Raw genomic sequence first — 21,609 nt, 5'->3', positions numbered from 1 at the left:
AGTAGAGCAGCTGTCCCAACACAAGCAGCCCCAGAGCTGAAAACATTCCCACGCCAGTTCCCCTGAATCCAGTCTGTTTTATGGTCTTGCGTGGATTCAAGGAAACAGAACTACTATTTAAAAGTGCCTTGACAAAGAAGCCTTTAAGAAGCGTCAAAATAAGTTACTTTGAAGTGTTTTTCACCAACACGCCTCCAGCTTTCCCTTCTTTTCCTATTTGCTGTTCCACAGAACCCAACTGTGGCTATATTTAACTGACTTTACAAGCTGTGGGCAGACTGAGCTCAAGCACATCCCAACCCAAGCTGTGTGCATTCACTGAGCCCCAGGCTCTTCGGTTTAGGAGTTTTCTTTTTCTTTTTTTCCTTCTTCTTCTTCTTCTTTTTTTTTTAAAGTGCCTTAAAAGTACCTTACATATCCTGGAAACAAGAAAAAATACTTAGAAGACCCTCCATGTCAGTTTGCTATGTAGGTTGGCCCTGAAACTTATTTTTCATCAATAACAACACGGTCTCAAGGCTAATACTGCCATGATACAGGATTCTTGGTTACAGTTTGTACTTTATTATTTCTGCTAGAAAATGCTCATTCCACCTAGGACATATTACTGGGGAAGAATCAACACTTGTCAATGATTTTCTTTCAGGGATAGGTATATAGAGGTTAACAGTATTAGGAACTGACTACGATGGCAACAAAATCAAAACTTCCTACAGAGGTGAAATAAATTCCTGACCTCACTGAGTGGGACCCATCTGGCTCTGAAGCCTGCTTCTGCCACTAACACAAAACTATCTCCCTGGAATTCTAGGGCATGGATTCCAACATCCAACTGGCTTTGTCGTTTATTATGTGGTCCTGTGGGAAAATCACTGCTTTGGGCTTTAGTTTTCTCATCTATAAATTAGAACTTGAACTCTAAAATAATCTCTGAAATTATTTCTACCTATAAGAAGCAATTGTTTCAGATTAATAATGCACAATAATTAAAACAAAATAACATTCAATAGACTGGATTTTTCTGCAAACTTTGATACTGGCCATATATTGACTTCTAATCACTCAATAAATTTAAAAGTATTACGGTTAGCTAATATTTCGAAGTGTATCAATACTTTTAATTGTTACGTGATACCAAATATGTTACCTCTTTCCATTCCACAAAAAATTACACAGACCACAGTTAACGTTCACAGTTTCCAACTAGTTTGAATATTTAGCAATTTTGAATATAAATGACTGAACTGCTTTTACACTGGCAAATTTCCCTTAGAGACGCCTGAATTATTAGTGATATACTAGGATGTACCACAAAATGTATTTTTATGTTTTTTGTCTACAAGGTAAATTCGCCTAAAAATATTTAATCTTATTTTTAAGAGTAACTGAAGATTCTTAAATTCAAAGAATCTTAAATTAAAATTGAAGATTCCCCAAAGGGACGTATAATTTTCAAAAGTAATTGCGACATAAATATGAATGAGTCAGAGTGGATTCAGTAAAGGTTACAGCAAACGTGTGAGCCAGCCACTTGCTAGCTATATAATCCTGTGCCAGTAAGCTGCCTCATTTCCTTGAGACTATGAAACTAGGAAGAGAAATTCTTATAATCAGTATATGATAATGTACAAAAGCTCTTAGTGTAACCTCCGGCTCACAATAATATTCAGTATTATTACCCTTATTATTATTATTTATTAAGCACTGCTACCAACAAAATGCAGAGAAAACTGCTCTTGATCTCTAAAAAGGTATGTACAATATTATTAACCTAAAATTCAATTTTCCAAATTTCAACCTCTCTCACCCTTTAAGAGCTTTTTGACACTTATGTACTATTTTACTTTTTCTCTAGATCATTTTGCTTTGTCTTTAACGTCATTCTAAGCAAATGTCAACCATGAAAACACACGTTACAAATGGAGTAAATACTTCTTTCCTAAGATAAAATAATTATCTGATTATTAATTTAAAATGCACTCCTTAAAATATTTCATGTTATCTTACCAACAGTATTCAGAAACACTGATCTAAACTGGCATTTGCTCATCTGTGCTGGTTTCCAAATTAAAGTTTGCATCTTCTGGTACAAAGTCCACCATACTTATAGGCCATACACAAGCTGACAGGTCTATGTCAGAAACACAGACATTTCTCTAATATGAAAATATTAATGTTGTAAACAAATACCTAAGTCCATATTTTTATCTCCTTATAATTTGGCTTTATTTCTTTATAAATAGTATTTAAATTTCCTTTATTAAACAGAAAACTAAATTCAAGAGTACCTTCCTTAAAAGGCTATTCATAAGCAAACTAAATTCACTCCAAGTATTTTATTGGTCAATTTGGAAAGTATTTAAAAGAATAAGAATTTCTTCCTGCTACTAGTGACTGCAATTAGATGAGAAAGAACTTAAAAATTATCATTTTACAGATGATGCAATTGTATACCTAAAAAACAAGATTGGCTGGTTACAAAATTATTCAAAATCAAGAGTCTTCCAATTTATAAACAATAAAGTTATACTGGAGGAAAATATCCTACTTATACTAACAAGAAAATTTGAATACCTAAAAATGGAGTTAACAAGATATTAACAGGAATCATATAAAGAAAACTTTAAACTCTTCAAAGATGTATAAATAGAGGTATTTAAAAATATTCAAGGACAATCTTTGCTCTTGGATTAGAAGATTCAACATTACAAAGATATACACTGTACCCCAATTAACCTTAAATTTGATTCAATGCCAGATTATACGGTTTGGGACATAAAGTGGCAAAATTATATGCTAGAGGCAAATAAACATGCAAGAATAACCTGGAAATCCTGAAAAAGATTAGCAGGAGGGCTAAACTCCTGTTTGTCATGAAAATTATGTATTATGAAAACATAATAAAGGTGACAGCCGTCAATGATGCAATCAAAACCTAGATTCAGTCCCAAACACATACAAGAATGTAGTATAAGATACACGTAGCATATTTCAACCAATGGAGAAAAGATGGATTATTAAACAAATGATGCTGGGAAACAGCAGTATTTTAGGAAAAAAATAAAGTTACAGCCCTACCCCAGTCCTTACACTGAACTATATTTCAGGCACAACAAAGCTTAAAAACGAAATCATAAAAATACTAGAATGGATAAATGTATTTATAACCCTAGAGCAAGGAACATGTGAAGCAGGACACTATCCAGATCATGAAGGAAAAGACTGATGACTGACTACAGAAAAATTAAAAATTTCTTCAGGGCCAAAAAATACCAAATAGTTAAAAAGCAAATGAGAAAATGGAGGGGAAAATTTATCTTCAATATGATACAGAGAGCTAAAGTCCACATAGAAAAAGCATGTCTAAGAAGAAAAACAAATAGTTCAGTAGGAAAAAAAGACATAGCTATGAACAGGCAGTTAACAGAAAACATACATATAAATAGATAATACATGCATATGCAAAGATATTGACCCCTACTCAAAATGAAATACATATAAACCAAAACGAGATATCAACATCATACTTTCTACCCAGTTTTATACATGTATATGAACAAGAATGTTTAGTCCAGCAAGGGGCAGATTTCTATGTAGAATATGACATTTATGCAAATTTTAAAGGATGCATACTGGTATATGCCTCAATATATTTCTGAAAAGATGTGCCAAACCCTGAGTTCTGAGGGGAGAAGAATGCACTGGGGATGGATGTGATGACAGAGACTTTCTACAGTTTGATTTCTGCCTCATCCATATAATACTTCTGTATAAAAGGTAAGAAAAGTATTTATTAAGGCTGCTTTTATGTTCTCGTATGTAAGTGTTCTCTGTTCTTCCCAATGACACAGACAAATCCAAGTCATAATCACATTTACTAAAAATGCAAATAAAAAGATTTGATATTTCATGGTAGATTTTAGACACAAAAGTGGAAATTAAAACATACAGGATATTTAGTCTTTCCTCTTGAGATGTTGGCCCAGTCCACATTTCTCTGGACTTAAAAGGGAAATGGTTGTGAATACACACAATGATCCTATTTGGGAAATCTTTTACTTCTATTTCAGAAATTCTATTCAATATCAAAATGGCATATTAAATAAATTTTCTGTTCTGTTCAGATTTCTGTTAATGATTTTCATTAACTAACACACAAAAACAAGGCTTGAAAAGCACTCTTATACTCAAAATTAAATTAAGATACTAGAAAGTGGTTAGAATCTATAATTCTGATTTTGGCACATAAAATAGGAAAGAAAGTCAAGGACCGCAAGTATATACCAACTCTTTTCCAACTCAAATTCAGTAAAAGATTTTTTTCCACCTAAACTTAGGCCACTCAACATCCATGCCACTTAAAACTTGTTCTTTCAACTAATTCTAAGTTTATAGTATTAGACAAATAGCATATCAATAAATGCATGCATTAACATGTAATTACATGAATGAAGAGGGTAAAAACTGAATTTTTCAAACTATTTATCACTAAGGACCTGAACTTCTGGCCATACCCAACCCTGAGGTGCATTTTATCTGGCTAAAGGCAAGTTCAATAAAAGCCTCTTATTGAGGAGATGCAAAAATAAAATTTTTTTTAATTCTCTTTAAAGTTTAGCTTCGACCAAACCAGGCAATTCCAAAGAGCACTGTAATAAGTTGAACCATATGAAATGTATTCAACAGTTTACCTACAGTTTTTTACCTACTTCATGTGGCTCAACCTCATAGTAAACCTTAAAGAGACTGATTATTTTAATCGATTCTCATAACATTTCTTTATTTTTTTTCAACTCATAATGTATGTAACCATACTTCATTTTTTAAATACTTTCCCAAACAAGAGGTGAGGCCCTTCCTCAAGAGATGCTCATTCTCTGGTCCTCCCACGATACTGGCAGAAGTACTCCATAAATGCTGACACAGAAACGAACTTCTTTAAATGAGGCTTTACGTGCCCAACGTGATATAATGCAGACGATTCAAATCATAGGGATATGTTATCACCCATTAAAGTTTATGTATAACCAGGTTTATCTCTACTATTTCTTAGTAATTATACTTAACAGACAAAACACAAAAGGCGACGAGAAAGTACAAAAAACACGTTTTTTTTCCTCTTAGTTTTGACAATTGAGAAATCAAAAACTTGGACAGGTTCCAAAAAGTAAGCAGATTCACAGACTGACTTGAAAGGTAATTACCCTCTGGGTGTATATCTTTTGTGGCCAAACCTTGTGACCAAATGCCCCAAATTGATTCTGGACATCTCTCACGTAAAAGGAAGCATTTCACTTCCTTACCACCAATAGATGACAGCTCAGCATTTCAGCCTAATTGCATCTGACCGACAGGAGAAGACTAGTGTGTCCCAAGCAGAAGATAAGAAGAACATAATTGCTTTAAATTTTTCAAATTCAGGCACCATGTGCACAGGAGTTTCTATTAATGGAGTACTTGGGAAACCCATATCCTGAAGAAAAATGAAGTGTGAGGAAGAGCCCTGATGCCAGTTTCCTCCTAAGCGACAGCTCCATCCAACGGCTCTCTCCCACAGTGGAGGGTGAGGATCTATTTCTGCTGAAAGGTGTTTTTGTGAAGATTTTACAAATGTGAGTTGAAACTGAGGTATACGAAATCAAATACAACAGACCAACCTACTTACAAAATCAAAGAGCTATAAAGAAAAAACCAATCACAAAAGAAAATTTCAAGTTTTTTGGCATTTATTAGAAGTGAGTATTAGGATTACTTCTTTTTAAGATTCAAGGAAGGTAAGATACTTACAAGTTGTTGCTAAATGTTAAGAAAAAGCTAAATAGATGGTATAGTGTTTTTTCTTTAAAACTTCTCAGTTGCGACTACTTTCTGCCAGAGGGCTTAGAAAATCAAATATATGGTTCAGTACCTTAAAAACTGCTTACCCCATAACACAACATATAGTTGTGTTACAACTCACAGTTTTAAGGCAAAGTGTGAAAGATAAATACTAGGGGCAGAGAAATCACTCAAAATGAATTCTGAGGTAATTTATTTATATGTATGTTCCTATTACTGCAACCTGAAAAAATGTTCTTACTAATAAAATGGCATTGATCTTTTTTTTACTAAGAAACTGTGATGAAGACTTCGAAGTCCTAGAAGAGAGAGGGCCATGCCTCGCAGCGTTATCCCACGGCATACGCCCAATAAATAAATGATGAAATAAACATATGAACTAATAAGAATTAGGCACACAACCAAAACTGGTCTTCACAATAAAATAAAAAGTCTTTAGTTTTTTAAAACATACTCTTAGAACATGTCTTTGATAACTATTAAAATAAGATTGTATTGATACTTTGGTTTTTTCTTAATCAAAACATTTTAAGTTTCATAATGTGACCAGCAAAATAAATTACCTTCTTCTTATCCTAAAGTCAGGTAAGGAACAGAGAATATGATTCAAAACATCACTGTTAAAAAAAAAAAAAAGATAGATAGATTTAGGAGTAGATATTATTTTGTCTCTCTGCATGAGAGCTTTCTAATTTCTACACCGAATATGCTTCTGTCTTCCTTTCACACACCAAATAGCAACCCATACTTTCTTCAATGTCCTATTAAAATGAGAAGAAAGCAAAAAGCACTCAGAGTTTTAAATAAGAGCCAAACGCCAGAGCTTTGCCCACGTTGCTAAACTTGCCAAAGAGAACATAAAACTATCCCCGAATTGTTATTATTAAAGAAAAACACAGAACTAATTCAGATTTTTTCCCTACCTATGCACACAATAACCCTTTATTCCTTTGTATTTCAGAGGGATTTTGCTGTTGTGTAAAGTGCAGAAATGAGTGATGAACCACTAACAACTCTATCTGTAAGAGCAGTAGAGCACAGGTTGTCTTCAGAGCCTCAAGACGTTCCAGAGCAGAGCTTCTCAAACTTTACTGTGCATCCAAATAATATGACATCTTGTTCAAAAGCCAGTTCTGATCCCACGGGGCTGGGCGGGGCCGAGACTCTGCACAGCTGTGAACCAGCCTTCGGGCAGCAAGGTTCTGGAGAGAACTCCCCTAAGACAAAGTGCTCAGGGGCGCAAGCATGTTTACGTTCTTTGCCTTCTTTCTGAACAAGGACACTATGGTACGGTCATTTCTGTGGTGGAATGGGAGCTGCCAGTCTCAGGTTCGTTTCAAGTGAGCCAAGAAACAAGCACGTGGTCAAACTCCACGTCTCAGCCCACTGACCGAGGACTGCTGATCCGGTGCCCTAGATACAAAAGATCACCCGTCCCACGGTGAATCTCAGCACACAAACGCTGGCTCGACCGAAGGTGCCAGCGCTCATCTTGTCATGTGAGCAAATCTTTTTGCTGCCAAAAGGAAATCTACAGACTGAGGACAGACTTGCCAAAGAAATTAGGGCTTCAGTAATTAGGAAACCACAAGCCACTACGCATCTTGCTTCAGTCAGAGATGAACGGGAACGCTTGCAAAAGTATTTCACCACTAGCCTGCTTTGTGAAAGAGAGCCACAGGGGGAAAAAAAAAAAAAGGAATTTTTAAATTCCTCTATTACCCAATACAATTATGTGTTTCAGCCTAAACCAATGCTGGCACCGATCGGCAGGATCCCTTCGTTCGGCAAGGGTAAAATGAGAAGCAGAACAAACAGACCGCCTGTGCTGGCCTGGCCCTGTGTATCTAGGAGAGACATCTCTGTTTGGAAATGCACATTGAAACCTGCCTGCCTCATACAGTTCTGATTCACTATTGTCTCTAAAATGATCACTGAAACGAAAACAAACGTCAGCCCCCAAACCACATCCACGCCTCCCTCCTCCTGAAAGCACCTTCTTTCAAGCTCAGCTCCCACAGTGGCCTCTTCATCACCTTGCTGGTTCTAAATCCTTTTTTCCCTTCATAGCACTAGGAATGTTAAAAAACAGACAAGAAACATACATGACTTAGATGGAAACAGAAACCAAAAGGCTGTCTCAGTTCACATTCAAATAACTCGTGAGAGGGAGCCTTAATTTATACGAAGAAAACATTTTCTAGGGTCTGGTGAGAACAGAACACAAAAGTAAAGCACAAATGTCCTTGTGACAATTGTTTGGGTTTTTTTCTTCCCCTGAAAAATGAAGAAGAAATATGAAGCAAAATTTCCAACCAACCTCAGATCCATACCGCCTTGATGGCAAAATAAAATGGTGCTCCCTCCCCATGCGATAATGCCTCAGGGGACCTTGACGCAGGAAACTGCAGCTCGGGAAAAACACAGATCACAGCTGGTCACTCTTTAGCAAAAATCCCCATTGGCCACCTGCTGACCATCTGACTGTACTAAGACCACTGCCCTGCCTTGCCTTCACTGGGAGGGGAAAACGGTGAGGCTGAGGGCTTGGCAGGATCCCTTCCGATGACTCCCTAACTTTCCCTCAAACCAGTACATCCAGATTCGGTCACTGCGGCTCTCCCTTCTCCAACTGGCACAAATGGAGACGTCTTTCCCTCAGTGTGTCCACCTTAATCAATTCCCTAGACTGCCCAGGGAGTGAGGTGGTCCTTCCCAAGTCCTTAGTTAGTTATGACAAACCCAGCCACCTATATCAAGAATCTTCTAAGTTAACCCTACAGGAAAAGAAGTCATCGAAAACAAGAGTAGGGACAGAGAGAGGCTCAATAATTAAATGCTCTGGATAAGCAATCACAAACAAAGGTACTTGGCCACATACTAAAATAAACCGATTGCACTTTCCCTCAATATTTTAGAATTTTGACACTTTACAAAATACAACCAAAATCTCTCTACCATCTGTTAAGTTAAACAAAGCCCAACTTTGAGGATATCTATATTAAATGTAGGCCAAAAGGTTATTTCTTAAAAGTCTTTGTGAGTAATATGCACAAACATGCAGTTTTACAGTCACAGTATATCAGCACCACACGTAGGAGTGCAAACGAACACGGAAGCCAACAAAAATGATTTAACCACAAATATAATTCAATCCTTTTAGAGTTAATAGGAGGCAACTATGATCTATTTAAGCCTAAAATTAACGTATTTTAAAATAAATTTTAAAAGACAAATGTAAATTTCTCTACCTATTAAAAAACAGGTAGTACTGTATTTTCTGAAAGATTTTTACAGTAGTTTTTATCCTTATAAATTGCAACTTATGCCACATACCACATCTGAACTATGAGAAGGGTGAATTTTGGACAGTGACTCTTCACCAGGAGGAGAATGACGCCAGTGGCTGACACTGACGGCCAGCATCCAGCTGCTGCTCGTGTGTCACCACAGTTTCCCTCCTTAACCTTCAGGAAGCCCTGAGGGTGACCACCATGATGACCCCACTTGATTTGCATGGAAACCATCTCAGACAGAAGGAGCCCAACTCCAGATTAACTAATTTAGATATGTACTTTTAAATTAATTCTGTAAAGACAGCTCAGTTTACTAAGCCAACACAGACAACAAATATTCTAATAAGTGTCACTTCCCTAAATCTCCACTGTGATTCTTGCAAACACACTCCACACCTCTCTGAGACATTTTTAATAAACTTTGTCCAAAACATTATGCTAAGATAATTTTAGAGTACAGTCTCTAATTCTATGTATGAGTTTCACTCATCGACTGAAGCAAGCTATTTACACAGCGATGAACAACATGAGTGACAGCAGGTGTTCACAGAGCACCTACTGTGGCCACCAGCCTGAACGTTTCCAGCACTGGGACAGGATTTACCAACCGGGCAGAGGACAGGATCCAGGAAAGCTGCAGGGAGCTTCCACATGTTTCTTTGAGGATTTTGTTTCCATTTAGGTGTACTTGAGGATCTGGAAATTCAGTTTCAACATCATAACAAAGCTGTGCCGTGAAGTGCTGACCCAGAGGAGGCTGGGGAGACCCCGGGTCCCCCCCATGCCCTGTGGACAACTTCTCTTGGACAAAACAAGATCTCACATCAGGCGAGTGAAAAAATGAAGGACCTCGACTGAGAAACCAAAGCACCCTTTTAAGCAGAGTTACCATTTCCCGAACTCTCCCTGAAACACAAATAAGGGTTTGGTTTCAAAGGACTTCCTGGCTGTGACTCAGGCTGCAAAAAAAGGCAGAATAAAAAGAAAGCCAAGACCTCAACCAAGCAAGTCACTAATGACAGGAGTCACTGTCAATAAACTTAAAAGCGAGATCTGCCACAGATAAGCTACAATACCGCTAATTCACTCAGGAAAGCAGAGCGCTGGCTCTGTGTGTGCGTTCTACACCACAATATATGCACCAAGAAAAATAATATACTGCCAAGGAACATCTTAATGACACAGGAAATTGTCTATGCCTGATAAGGTCACTGCTTTCAGAGGCAAAGCCTCTTGAGACTATACTGGCCCCAGAGCCACACCAGGATATATATTCTAGTGCTGATTTTAAAAAGAAAAAAGAAAAGAAGCCCATTTTCCAAAGACGGAAAGCACACCTGACAGTGTGGGCATCTGAGCTCTAGTCATGGTTCTGCCTGCAGCTACGTGACCTTGAAATCTTGAGTAAGACACCGTGTAGAGGCCAAGTTTTGCTCTGGTGAAAAGGAACCGATCAGACAAGTTTTTAGTGGTTCTCAAATTCTCCTCCCACGGAACACCAGTGTTCCACAAATTAAGACTGTGGTTTTCTGCAGCCAAAATCAAATAACAGACATCTGTTCACAAAGTTCTTTCCCATAATTTTTTTTCTTATACCTCTGGGGCTTAAAACGATGTGTCTTCCATGAGCAAGCAGAAACTGATTGCTTCACAGAAAAGAGTAAATTTGTTTTCATGTTTCTGTGTTAGAAGACCTTTAAACGTCATACTTAAAATAGTCACATGTATTGCTAGTACCAGGAATTATTCCTGGTACAACTGACAGAACCAAAGGTACTAGGTTTTCATGTTACACACACACACACACACACACACACACACACAGAGCCCTTCCAGGTGCTTTGCGACGTGGCAAGATTTGAGACCCACTGGATCAGTTACGTCTGAAACGTGGCCCTGGGCTAAGGAGGCGATGCACACGCCCCCCTCGCTTCCCAGGAGCACGGAACTCTGCCCTAGTGTCTGGGTTCTGGGGCCGCTGCAGTCTCACTCCATCCCTGCCACTCTGTGTGCCCAGGGCCACCTTCTCTACCACCCCACCTGCTCTGTGACCATCTAAGAAGAAAGATTAGATGAGCAACAGCCCGTCGACTGAGAAAACGCTCTTTCTCACGTGTCTCCAGCACTACAGCGCTGATGTGAAGCTCTCATAAGGAGAATTCGGGAAAGCCCTTAAGATGTCCAGTCAAGACTGATGTCATGCCTCGGAGGCTCAGGTGGTGATACTGAATGATGGTGATACTGATGTGTGGCTCACAGGACAATAAGAAACTCTCCCAACAATGAACAGGGACTAGAAAGACGCCAGGGGAAGGGTGTAAAGTCATGTATCTGCCTTCTCAGATGATACCTGAGAAAACATCTGATGCCTGACACTCCAGGGAGAAAAAGAATCACCAATGAAAAGTCAGAGGCCCAAACCAAGTCACGTCAGACAGGATTCTCAAGCATAGGACAGGCAGGAACTAGACAGCCCGTGTCAGCCAGAGTGCTCCAGAGAAACGGAACCAGCTGGAGGGGTGTGAGTGTGTGTGAGTGTGTGAATGGAGAGATTTATTACAAGGAAACAGCTCATGTAATTAAGGAGGCTGAGAAGCTCCAAGGTGGGCAGCCCGAAAGCTGGAGGCCCAGGAGGGCCGAGGGGCAGCTCCAGTCCAAAAGCCACTAGGCTTGAGACCCAGGAAGAGCCCATGCTTCAGGCTGAGTGTGACGTTAGGAAAAGACTGCTGTCCCAGCTCAAGGCCACCTGACAGGAGGGGTTCCCTCTGAGTTGCAGGAGGGTCAGCCTTTTTGTTCTACTCAGTCCTTCCACTGATGGGACGGGACCCACCACGTTGGGGAGGGTCACCTGCTTTCCTCAGCCTACACGGTCCATGTTCACCTCATCCAGAAACACCCAGAATCACGTTTGACCAAATGTCGGAGCACCCTTGGTCCAGTCAAGTGGACACATGGGATTCACCATCACAAGAGCAGGCTGTGTGAAGATAGGGCCCATAGGCATCACCTCTCCTTAAACCAGAATTAATCTCCTAATACAGATAATAATACAGTCACAATCCAGCCTAACGTGATGCAACTGTCCTACATACAACTGAAAATGATCTAGCCTTTCCCCAGGAGAGGAGGTGAAGTACTTGAGTGACGTTCTCCTCCTTGATGTCCCATAAAATAAATACTATGATATAAAACTAATAACCCTTAACTACTATGATATCAAGTCAGCACATCTTAAGCTACAAGATAAGGGAATCAGAAAGGGAAGGAAAAACAGACAGACAATAGTAAGGAGGAAACGCTCATGACAGTTACAGCCCTTGGCCTGTGACTGGTCACAGGGCTGCAGCTGGCACTTATAACTATCTTCTCTCACTGCCCATCTGTATTCCTTTGTCTTCATCAAGCACCTCAGCCTGTCGTGGTTCTCCACCTGGTGGGGTGGCCCAAACCTCCGCTCCTAAAGGGTCTGGGACGTGAAAAGTCCTGCCTGCGTGGCTCTGCTGTGGCTTTCCACTGGCTTCCACTCTTCCACTGCAGAGCAGCTGTCCAGCCCGGTGGTCAGGACCAATCACTCCGCCAACCCCATGACTCCCTTCTTGGCCTGTTGACTCAGAGGCCTGAGGAGCCCAAAGTGGCCGGTGAGTCTTAACTTCAGTTCAGTGGGGTCACTGCTGTGTCTCCTGCTGGAAGCATCCCTCTCTCTGGAACTGAGACCTCTAGGCTGCAAAGCATAAGGTCACAGGAAGAGAAAAAAAAATTTTGCTGATGGGTCACCAGGGGTAACAGTGAGGGGTGCCACTGCCATTTCTACCCCTTGATTCCTGGACCCATGAATCCTCACCGTGGAATAAACAGCACCACAAGGTGGAGCAGATTCAGAGCAGACAGGGCGTCCTGGGGAACCGAGCCCCAGCTCCGCAGGGGACAGCCGGCTCTGTGACCAAGCCTCGGACAGGCCATTCCACTGTTCTGTCAAGTCGGCTGCTCAGGAGGGTGGGGAACATGGTGAGACCAGTGGCGTCCACGAGCCTGGCCACCGCGGCACCTCATGTGCTGTGAAGGGGCTGCCCTGAGCAGAAGCGATGCTGCAGGGAAAGCCGTGACAGGAGAGAGGAACTCTGTACGTCCATGGACAGCGGCGCGGGCTCGGAGGGAAGGCAAATCTGTATCCCGAGCAAGCGTCTAGTGCAGTAAATGCTGCCCTGCCACGAGGGAAGTGGTCCAGAGCCATCACAGTGCCGCCAGGGAGCTGCCTGGTCACCCGGGGGACGGTGCCGCATCAGGGGCCCAGTACGGTCCCTGCTGCCGGCAGGCCGGGCTCTCAGCCTTCGTGAGCACAGACCCACGTTGCTAGGCCCACGCATCTCCCCCATCCCTGCCACCACGGCCACTTCACTCATGAGCCCGTCGGGCGAGGACAGGGTGGCTGGGAAAGAGGGTGACCAGGAGCCACAGGACGGATCACGTGTCCACCTGATCATGAAAATCCTCCTCTACTGAGATCACCCTTTGGTGGGCACTCAATGGACATAATACCTTCCTGGCTTTGCCCATTCAGAGAGGTCCATCCACATACCTCTTCCTCACACTGCCTTGTCACCAACTTTCCAATCATGTTCCTTCCAAGTCCCTGACCGTCAGGCCAAACCACTGGCCACAGAGGTAGGTCAGCACATAACTGCACACCTGGCCATTCTTCCTTCCAAGCACAGGGAACCGCCAGGTGCACAGCTCAAAGCTCTGCCAACCAGGAGGGATGCCTTTCATCACTGCCCCTCCCAGAAAGGGCCAGAGTGCCGCTCGACCCACCATCTGGTGGACTTACGGGCCCAAGTCTTCTCCTCTTCCATCATCTACCATCAGGGGCTCCTCATGAGGCCACAGACGGAAGACGGTGAGAGGGGCAGTGCAAGGAAGTGGACCATGGGGACTCGGGCTCCTTCTTCACGTGACTTCTCTGTGCCCCACAGGCCTGCTCAAGCCCACCTGCACATCCCACCTCCACCTGAGGACGGTGTGCTGTCGTGCACACCCAGCCTCACGGCCGACGGAGCAGATAACACCCGGCTCGGGCTGCACGGTTACGTGGTGGGCTGTGGTGAAGTGCTCAGCCTCGACTGAGGGCCAGGAGCAGACCAAGAGCTGCTTCGCGTGCTTCTCAAAAGGAGAGGAGTTTTCGGTGGGGCATGGCGAGGCTCTGCTTGTCGGCGCCTGTGCTGCGACGCACCTGCAGTGTCCACCAACAGCTCCAAACCGCATCCCTACCCATCCCTGACGCTTCACGGACGTGGCATCTGCTGGATCATACGGCCCGACTGGCAGAGGAGCGTGCGGGGAAGCCTGGACCCTCTGCAGAGCCTTCTCCTGTTCTGGGCCCTGCTCAAAACCAGCAACTTTCTCGATCGCTCAGGAAATGGGCCAGAGTGACACACACAGATGAAGAATCCATTACGTCCAAAGTCCAAAGGGGCTGCTAGGTGTTGTGTCTCTGCTGTGGCTGTAGGAGGGGTCAGACGCAACAGCCTACCCTTCCCCTTAGGAGGGTGTCCTGACGTGCCCACGCCGCGGGACCCGAGGGATTTCACTGCGGTAGAAGGCCTCCAAATTGCAGTCAGATTTCTCTCCCTCCCTGTGACGTGCAAACGTCTCACCACTTAAGTCCAGAGCACTGGACGGGCCCAGCAGCAGCTCATCCACGTAACAGACCAGCGTGGTGTCTCGTGAAGGGAAGAGGGATCAAGACCCCGGCCCCCTGAGTTGCGCCCCGGGGCTGGAGAGCCGACACTCCCCCGCAGCGGGACCGCGGCAGGGAGCCACTGGCCTTGGCCCAGCCGCACGCTGCTTCTGGCGGTCCTCACGGACAGGTGTAAAGGAAAAGTTCCTGCCGGGGTCAGGGCTGAATCGCAGGGAAGGCGCTTATGAGCTCACGCCCTGTGCAGCAGCTGCGACCAGCCCCACTCGGCTGAGCTCACAGTAACGCCCTGGCGCCCCCAAGACCCTGCGGCTCTCTCCGCACAGGCTGAGCAGGTGCGGTGAACGGGGACTGACCGGAGTCACCTCCCTTGGTAGAGGCGCGAACTTCCACGGTCCCCCCAGGAAGGTGGTGTCCTCTTGGGTCACCTTTTTCCTCAGGAGAGGTGGTTCTACTAGTTTCCGCTTGGCCTTTCCCACCATCACAGCCCTCACTCTGCAGCTCAGGGAACCAACGTGGGGATTGTCTCAGCTGCTATGTCTATTCAATCAGGCATTCCAAAACGGGGGATATAACCCCAGGACGGGCTCAGGGATCCACTGGGCCCATCAGGAGGGGACCTAAGGTAAAATTCCATGATCATTTCACCTCCGTAAGCCCCTACTCTGACCAGTGACATTTCGGGTCTCCTGGAGTTAGTGTCAGTTCAGGGCCAGGGTCTCCTGGAATTAGGATCAATTTAGAGCCTGAAAAATCCAACTATCTCCTTTTCCCCAATACGCAGTTACCCTAGTGAAAGGCCGCAGGTCCCTCTGGCAAAGTCTAGGGGAAAGACTAACGGCACCAATTTCGGGCAGAGTGCTGGGGTCCTTCCTCGAGAGGAGCTGGCCTCCCCTTCGTTGGAGGGCTCTGGGTCCATAAACTGGCTCCAGTCTGCGGCCTGATTGAGGGATGTGGCGCTGTTTTTAGGATTCAGGTCAGACCTCTGTCACATGACCTAGAACATTTCTGCTCACACAGTGGCAGCCGAGGCTGGGCAGGAAGGTCCACGACAACAGACAGCTCCCCTCCCTGGGCACTGTTCCAAGCCTCGGCACTTCTCTCGAGTGCCTCTCCCATCTTTGTTTTTTCTGTGTTCTCCTCCTCTCCTCCTCCCATCCGTCCTCAGAAGAGCAGGTGTAGTGGCAATCCTGATGCTGCAGCTCTTCCCGTGTCCCCTCTTCAGCCCTCGGGGCCTGTGCAAACAGCAGGGAGGGAAGAGGACGATCGGTTCTGCCCGCCACAGAAGGCCCACAGACCCAAACTACCTCCACGCCCGAGAGTGGCACCTGCACACATCAAGCCCTGAGGTTTGTGAGCAGAAGAAATAAAGGGAAGCAGAGGGTCACTCACTGCTAACAGAATGCGAGCCTCGGCACGCGGGGCCTAAGGCCTCATCACTCTAAATGTGAAAGAGCCAGCACCCTACGTTTGTTCATTGTTCAGAGAGAGGATTCTCTGTAGAGAACGCCCCAGCATGCTTTCAGTTCATGTACCACAGATCGAGACCTCTACGATGCTTTCTCTTCTCTTTGCTATACTTCCTGAGGTTGAATGAATCAGTTACTTTCTTCAAATACTAGCCAGAACACATCAACTGCTTCTTTTAAAATAAACTCTCAAAATGGGGCAAAGTGGATGCCAAATAAGGACTCTGTTTCTAAATATAAATTTAACACAACCACTGCAGGCAAGATCAAAGTTATTAAAGGAACTCCCCTTCTGAATATTTAGAGAACAAAAATGTACTCTCAATTTCCATGGATTTCTAAGTCTTCATAGTCAACAACAGAACAAAAATAATAATTTATATTATAAATTCCACCTGAATATATTCAACTGACAAGACACAATGTAGAGATTAGGAACTATATCATGTGAATACTGAGAGTTTAAGTAGTAGATAGAGTGTTTGAAAAAGACACTGAGAGTCAAAGACAATTTGTGGATTTCATTTTAGATTCCACCATCAACTTTATAGGGAAAAAACTAAAAATCATTCACTTTCTTAATATCTGGGGTAACTTCAAACACAGGCAGTGTTACAGTCACCAGACATAAATCAGGGACAAGTTAGGAACTGCAAGGCACTCTGAGGAACTGAAGAGTAAACCACATTTCTATAAAGGTGGTTCCAGCCAAGGTCCAGCTGATAGAAAAGCGGCTTAAAAATCCTCACAAGAGGGGCTTCCCTAGTGGCGCAGTGGTTAAGAATCCGCCTGCCAATGCAGGGGACACAGGTTCAAGCCCTGGTTTGGGAAGATCCCACATGCCACAGAGCAACTAGGCCCGTGAGCCACAACTACTGAGCCTGTGCTCTAGAGCCTGTGCTCTGCAACGAGAGGCCGCGATAGTGAGAGGCCCGCACTCGCCACAACTAGAGAAAGCCCTCGCACAGAAACGAAGACCCAACACAGCCATAAATAAATAAATAAATAAATTGACTAAAAAAAAAAAAAAAAAAACTATGCCTGCAGAATAGTTCACATTTTTCTAGATGAAGCTTCTGTTTTAAGGGTATGATCGTCCTACTTTTTTTTAATTTCATTTTCATCTCAAATACTGTTCACATGGTCAAAGAACAGTATAACAAATGGGAATAGAACTGAAAGGCACCCACTTTTTAAAGGCTCCAGAACATATTCAAAATACAGGAAACAGAAAAGACCTGCAGCTGGGGAGCAAGAACCCTGTGTGCATCCCGCCCACCCTTCCTTGCAGAACAGGGGAGAGTCTCTGCCCACCCAACCACACCACCCAGAGAACCCGATTCGTGGTCACAGTCACCTGGGACTGGCAACGGGAACTACAGCAGAATATAATCATTTCAAAGCCTCCCTCCCCACCCTTAGGATGCTCATGGTTGGCCAGATTTGGAAACCTAATAAATCATTACATTTTTGCTTCTTGAAAAAGATGTTTTAGTTATTAACATTAGTTAACTTAAAAAGCACTAATTCAAAGAGAGAACAACACATCTTCAGCAGTGTAAGAATGGCAATACCTTTAAATACTCAATTTTATTATGAATTTCTTCTCTGAGTTACAAAAATAAGTTAAAATCAATTCCATAACAAAATATAGAAATGGCTCAACTGGATGTGTGCAAGCTAGGGAGCACACTAGGCACAGTCTGTATTATACGTTACTCAATGAAATAGAAATGAACAATAAACTGAATAAAAGAAACATACAAGCGAAGATGGACTACAGCCAAAGAGCTGGTATAGGAGTGGCACGTTTAAGGTGTGACTAGAATGTCACTAGCCTTTAAGAAGGCTCAGCCAGTTTAAGCAGTTTAAGAATAACAACAACATGGTTCCTGGGCTTGACAGAACTAAATCGGAGCATTACAGAACTGCAGGAGGAAATTCACTGCCAAGAATGTCTGCCACCTTGGCCTGGAGGAAGATCCGTCAGTTCCATGGCCCCCCAGATCTTCCTGAGGGAACCAAGGCGGGTCGAAAAGGAGGGCAGCGCAGCACCCTCAGGCTCCACGAAATACATCACTGCATCAAACTCGACCCCCCATCACACGCCCACCGCGACACCCAAGCCTCGAGGAGCAGAGCTGCTGAGAAACGAACCTGTTGTGCTTCAACACACACACACAAGAACAGGCACACGCCCTCTCAATCTGCCACAACTCGAGTATCCACTGGGTCTCTATTAACAATAACAGTAATGATTATTTTACATCCAACACTTACACGGCCCTTGAAACACTCTCTAAGCACTGTATACTCATTAACTCGGAGGCCACGTGCACAAGCTGTATCGTCTCCACCTGATACGGCAGTGCTGTTTCTACCCCCACCTTACAGACGAGGAAACAGGGGCAACAACAAAGCAATGTTCCCACCAAGCCACCCACGGACATAACCTCATCACACAGAAGTTCCTCAGAGTAAAGATGCTCCGTTTGTCCTCAAGCAGCTGATGACATCAGACGTGGCCTCCAGGCAAAAGCTGACCCTGGCAACCTTTGACCCTGAGGTCCCAGGCTTCCCCATCTACACCCGGAGCTGATGGCCTCCCCACATCAGCCAACCAGGATCCCAAGTCCATTTCTGCTAATTAAAAAATAGTATCAGAACAGATTCTGCTTCACTGTATCTGCTGATGAACTACATATTAGCAGTGTTCTTAAACATGTTATCCAAATTTTTTGTCTAAAAATTTTATCTCACTGTTCAAAGAATTTTAAGTGCTAGGAAGCTACAATAGGGCAATGCAACAATGTTTAAAAACACAGATTTTAGAGGTCAAAGGCTTGGGCTTTCACCCTGTGAAAGCTGTGACTTCAGCTGAATCAGTTCATTTCTGCCCCTCATCTGTGAAGTGGGTACAAGTCCTCATGAAGTGGGGCACGAAGCTCCTAACAGCAGCTGGTGAACAAGCTAGTCTGGAGGGGACGATGGTGGGCGGGGAACAGACCAGCGAAGAAGTAGAGGATGTCTGCAGAAACCAAAGGGCAATGGGTCACCTCAGGACCAGGTGCAGAGACAGCCCAGATCTGCCAGTTCCGGGTGGGGAGAGGGGACCATAAGAGCCCCAACGGATTCAGGAGACCGGGGGGCGAGGGGGGACAACATGACAATCTAAGGAGAGATCCTTCTCTCACTGCCCTCCTCAGAAGCCCACCCCTGCAAGCCCAGGGAATGAAGCGGGGGATTCGTCTAGAAGCGATGGATGAAGCCCCTCCCCCAGGGATGGCCCCTCCCACCAGGCTCCACACAGCCCTGAACACAGGCCAGGAGTGGGCGTCAGGCCAAAGGCCAGGCATGGACGGGACGCTCTGAAAAGCTGTGGCCATCGAGGCACACAGAGGAGTAGGAAAGCAACCTAAGCAGCTAGAGGGCCAAAGGAAGAGATCTCTGATTTCAGAAAGTTTGTGGGCAGGTGGCGGAAAGAACAAGAGGAAAGGGTACAAAATAAACGGAGCTGGACCCAGAAGGGCAGCTGTGGTAGGAAGAGGCACGTTTTCCTCTTCGGAGACTAAAGAGGGGAGGAACCATCCAAGCACAGTGAGGCTGTGAAGGGAGGAGGTGTGGGATGGGCTTGGTCTCAACAGAGCAGGAAAAGGACATTCTGCTAAAAGGGACGGGCCTGTGTGAAACCCAGAAAGATGAGGACAGCACAACAGACCTGGAGTGGAGGCTATGAAGACTAAAACAACTGGACAATGACAGAAGCACAGCTGGCGCTGTAAGTCCGGATTTAATAGAACTTCCCTGTGATTCCCCTTCCAATGTCTGAACATCCATATGCTGACTTTTCCCCATGAACAAGGATGTTCTGATGCCAAAACACACCCTTGGAAACACATTGCAAGGATACAAGATAATCCACACCATGACTAGGCACAGAAGAAGAAGGACGTGATTGTCAGAAGAGAGCAATTTGAAGTGTCTCGGCGTCCTTTCATTGAGTAGCTAGCTGCCTTGTGCCGGGCAAGGGAGGGTGTGGGGAGCTGTGCTCTCTTTGTGGGCATAACAATGAGTAACAATGTTGCTTGTCTGCAGGAGCACTGCCAGTTAGCCCAAGAGGGGAGAATAAATGCAAACCACCACAGTGCACACAGAAAAGCATCACAACAGCAAAACATACAGACATATCCTAGAGCAATTCCAGCTTAACTGTAAGACAACTCCTTTATTTAAAAAAGGCAATCGGTCTTCATAATAAAAAATTTAAAAGTATCTTTAAAACTTGATTTCAAGAAATTGTAGTATCAATCCACAGGAGAACAAAAGGGTTATTGAAAAAAAATCATTCTAAGGTTCTCCATTTTGAAATTTGGATTGACTGCCGAAGTCAGTAAGATGAATTAAATTCTCACTTAAAAATAGAAATGAAATTTCAGATGGTACACCCATCCAATTACACTACAGATGAAAAAAATCCTACACAGGAGTGGCACAATTTCTTGACAAGGGCCAATCATGAAATACAAGCTCTCTGCAGGTAGATTAACTAAGTAATTCTCAGTCTGTGGTCTGAATGGCAGCACCTGGGCATGTGAGGACCGCTCAGGGGTACGGGCCTGAATCAACGATGGCCAGAAAATGGTCAAAGCTGGCCACCAGCACAGGCAGAGATGCCAGAGGCTAGGCAGCAACAAGGCATATTTCAAAATATCAAAGGCCCTCTCTTTCTGGGGGAAAAAAAAGAAAAAGAGGGTCAGGATCTCTCACCTTACAGAGCCCAAATCAAAGACACCTGGGTCCTTCCGCAGGGACTCTAAGGCTGCAGAGAGAGGTACACACCAGAGCTAATCGGTTTTCTCGGCCAGAGTGGTAATCACAAATTTCATAATGAATCTTGATCTTTTTCATCATTTGAATTTACTAAGGAAAAACATGGGGGTATAAGCAAACACAAATGGTTTGGAAAATAAAGTTTAGGAGCTAAAAGCTAGTATGAGAGTTGCGTTTTTCCTTTCCTTTTTCTCATTGCCTTAAGGAAAGGACACTGTGTGAGATCCAGCTGGAGGGCTGTCCACACACTACACTTCACCACTTGAGGAACTTGTTCCTTTGTGGGACGAGTTGAGACATAGCACATGCCGATTAAAATACAGAGCAGGATGCCACTCTGGAATAAATCACAGCTCACGTGGACAAATCCTCCCAGTCATTCCAAAGGATTTTTCTGAGAGTTTCCAAAATATTTCATAAACAAAAAGATTTCTTTCTCCGATGTTCCGAAGGCATGAGAACCAACTGGAGACTCCCAGAAGCC

General features: G+C 43.9%; 1 protein-coding gene across 2 annotated transcripts in view; it reads right to left on the bottom strand.

Moving 5' to 3' along the window:
- Positions 1–21,609, bottom strand: part of GMDS (GDP-mannose 4,6-dehydratase) — a 480,937-nt gene that overhangs the window by 415,185 nt on the left and 44,143 nt on the right. The window contains exon 1 of one of the 2 annotated variants that reach the window (XM_082847743.1): positions 9,743–9,869. The exons of the other annotated variant lie outside the window; for it this stretch is intronic. Within the exon in view, the coding sequence (XP_082703869.1) occupies positions 9,743–9,787 (45 nt within the window). The 5' untranslated portion in view covers positions 9,788–9,869. Of the gene's footprint in view, positions 1–9,742; positions 9,870–21,609 lie in introns of those variants that run through there. 2 annotated transcript variants of the gene reach the window in all.

This window comes from Leucopleurus acutus, assembly GCF_964270905.1.
Source record: "Leucopleurus acutus genome assembly, chromosome: 10".
Lineage (NCBI taxonomy): Eukaryota > Metazoa > Chordata > Mammalia > Artiodactyla > Delphinidae > Leucopleurus > Leucopleurus acutus.
The sequence above is the reverse complement of the archived record's forward strand: the minus strand, read 5'-3'. Positions and strand labels throughout refer to the sequence as shown.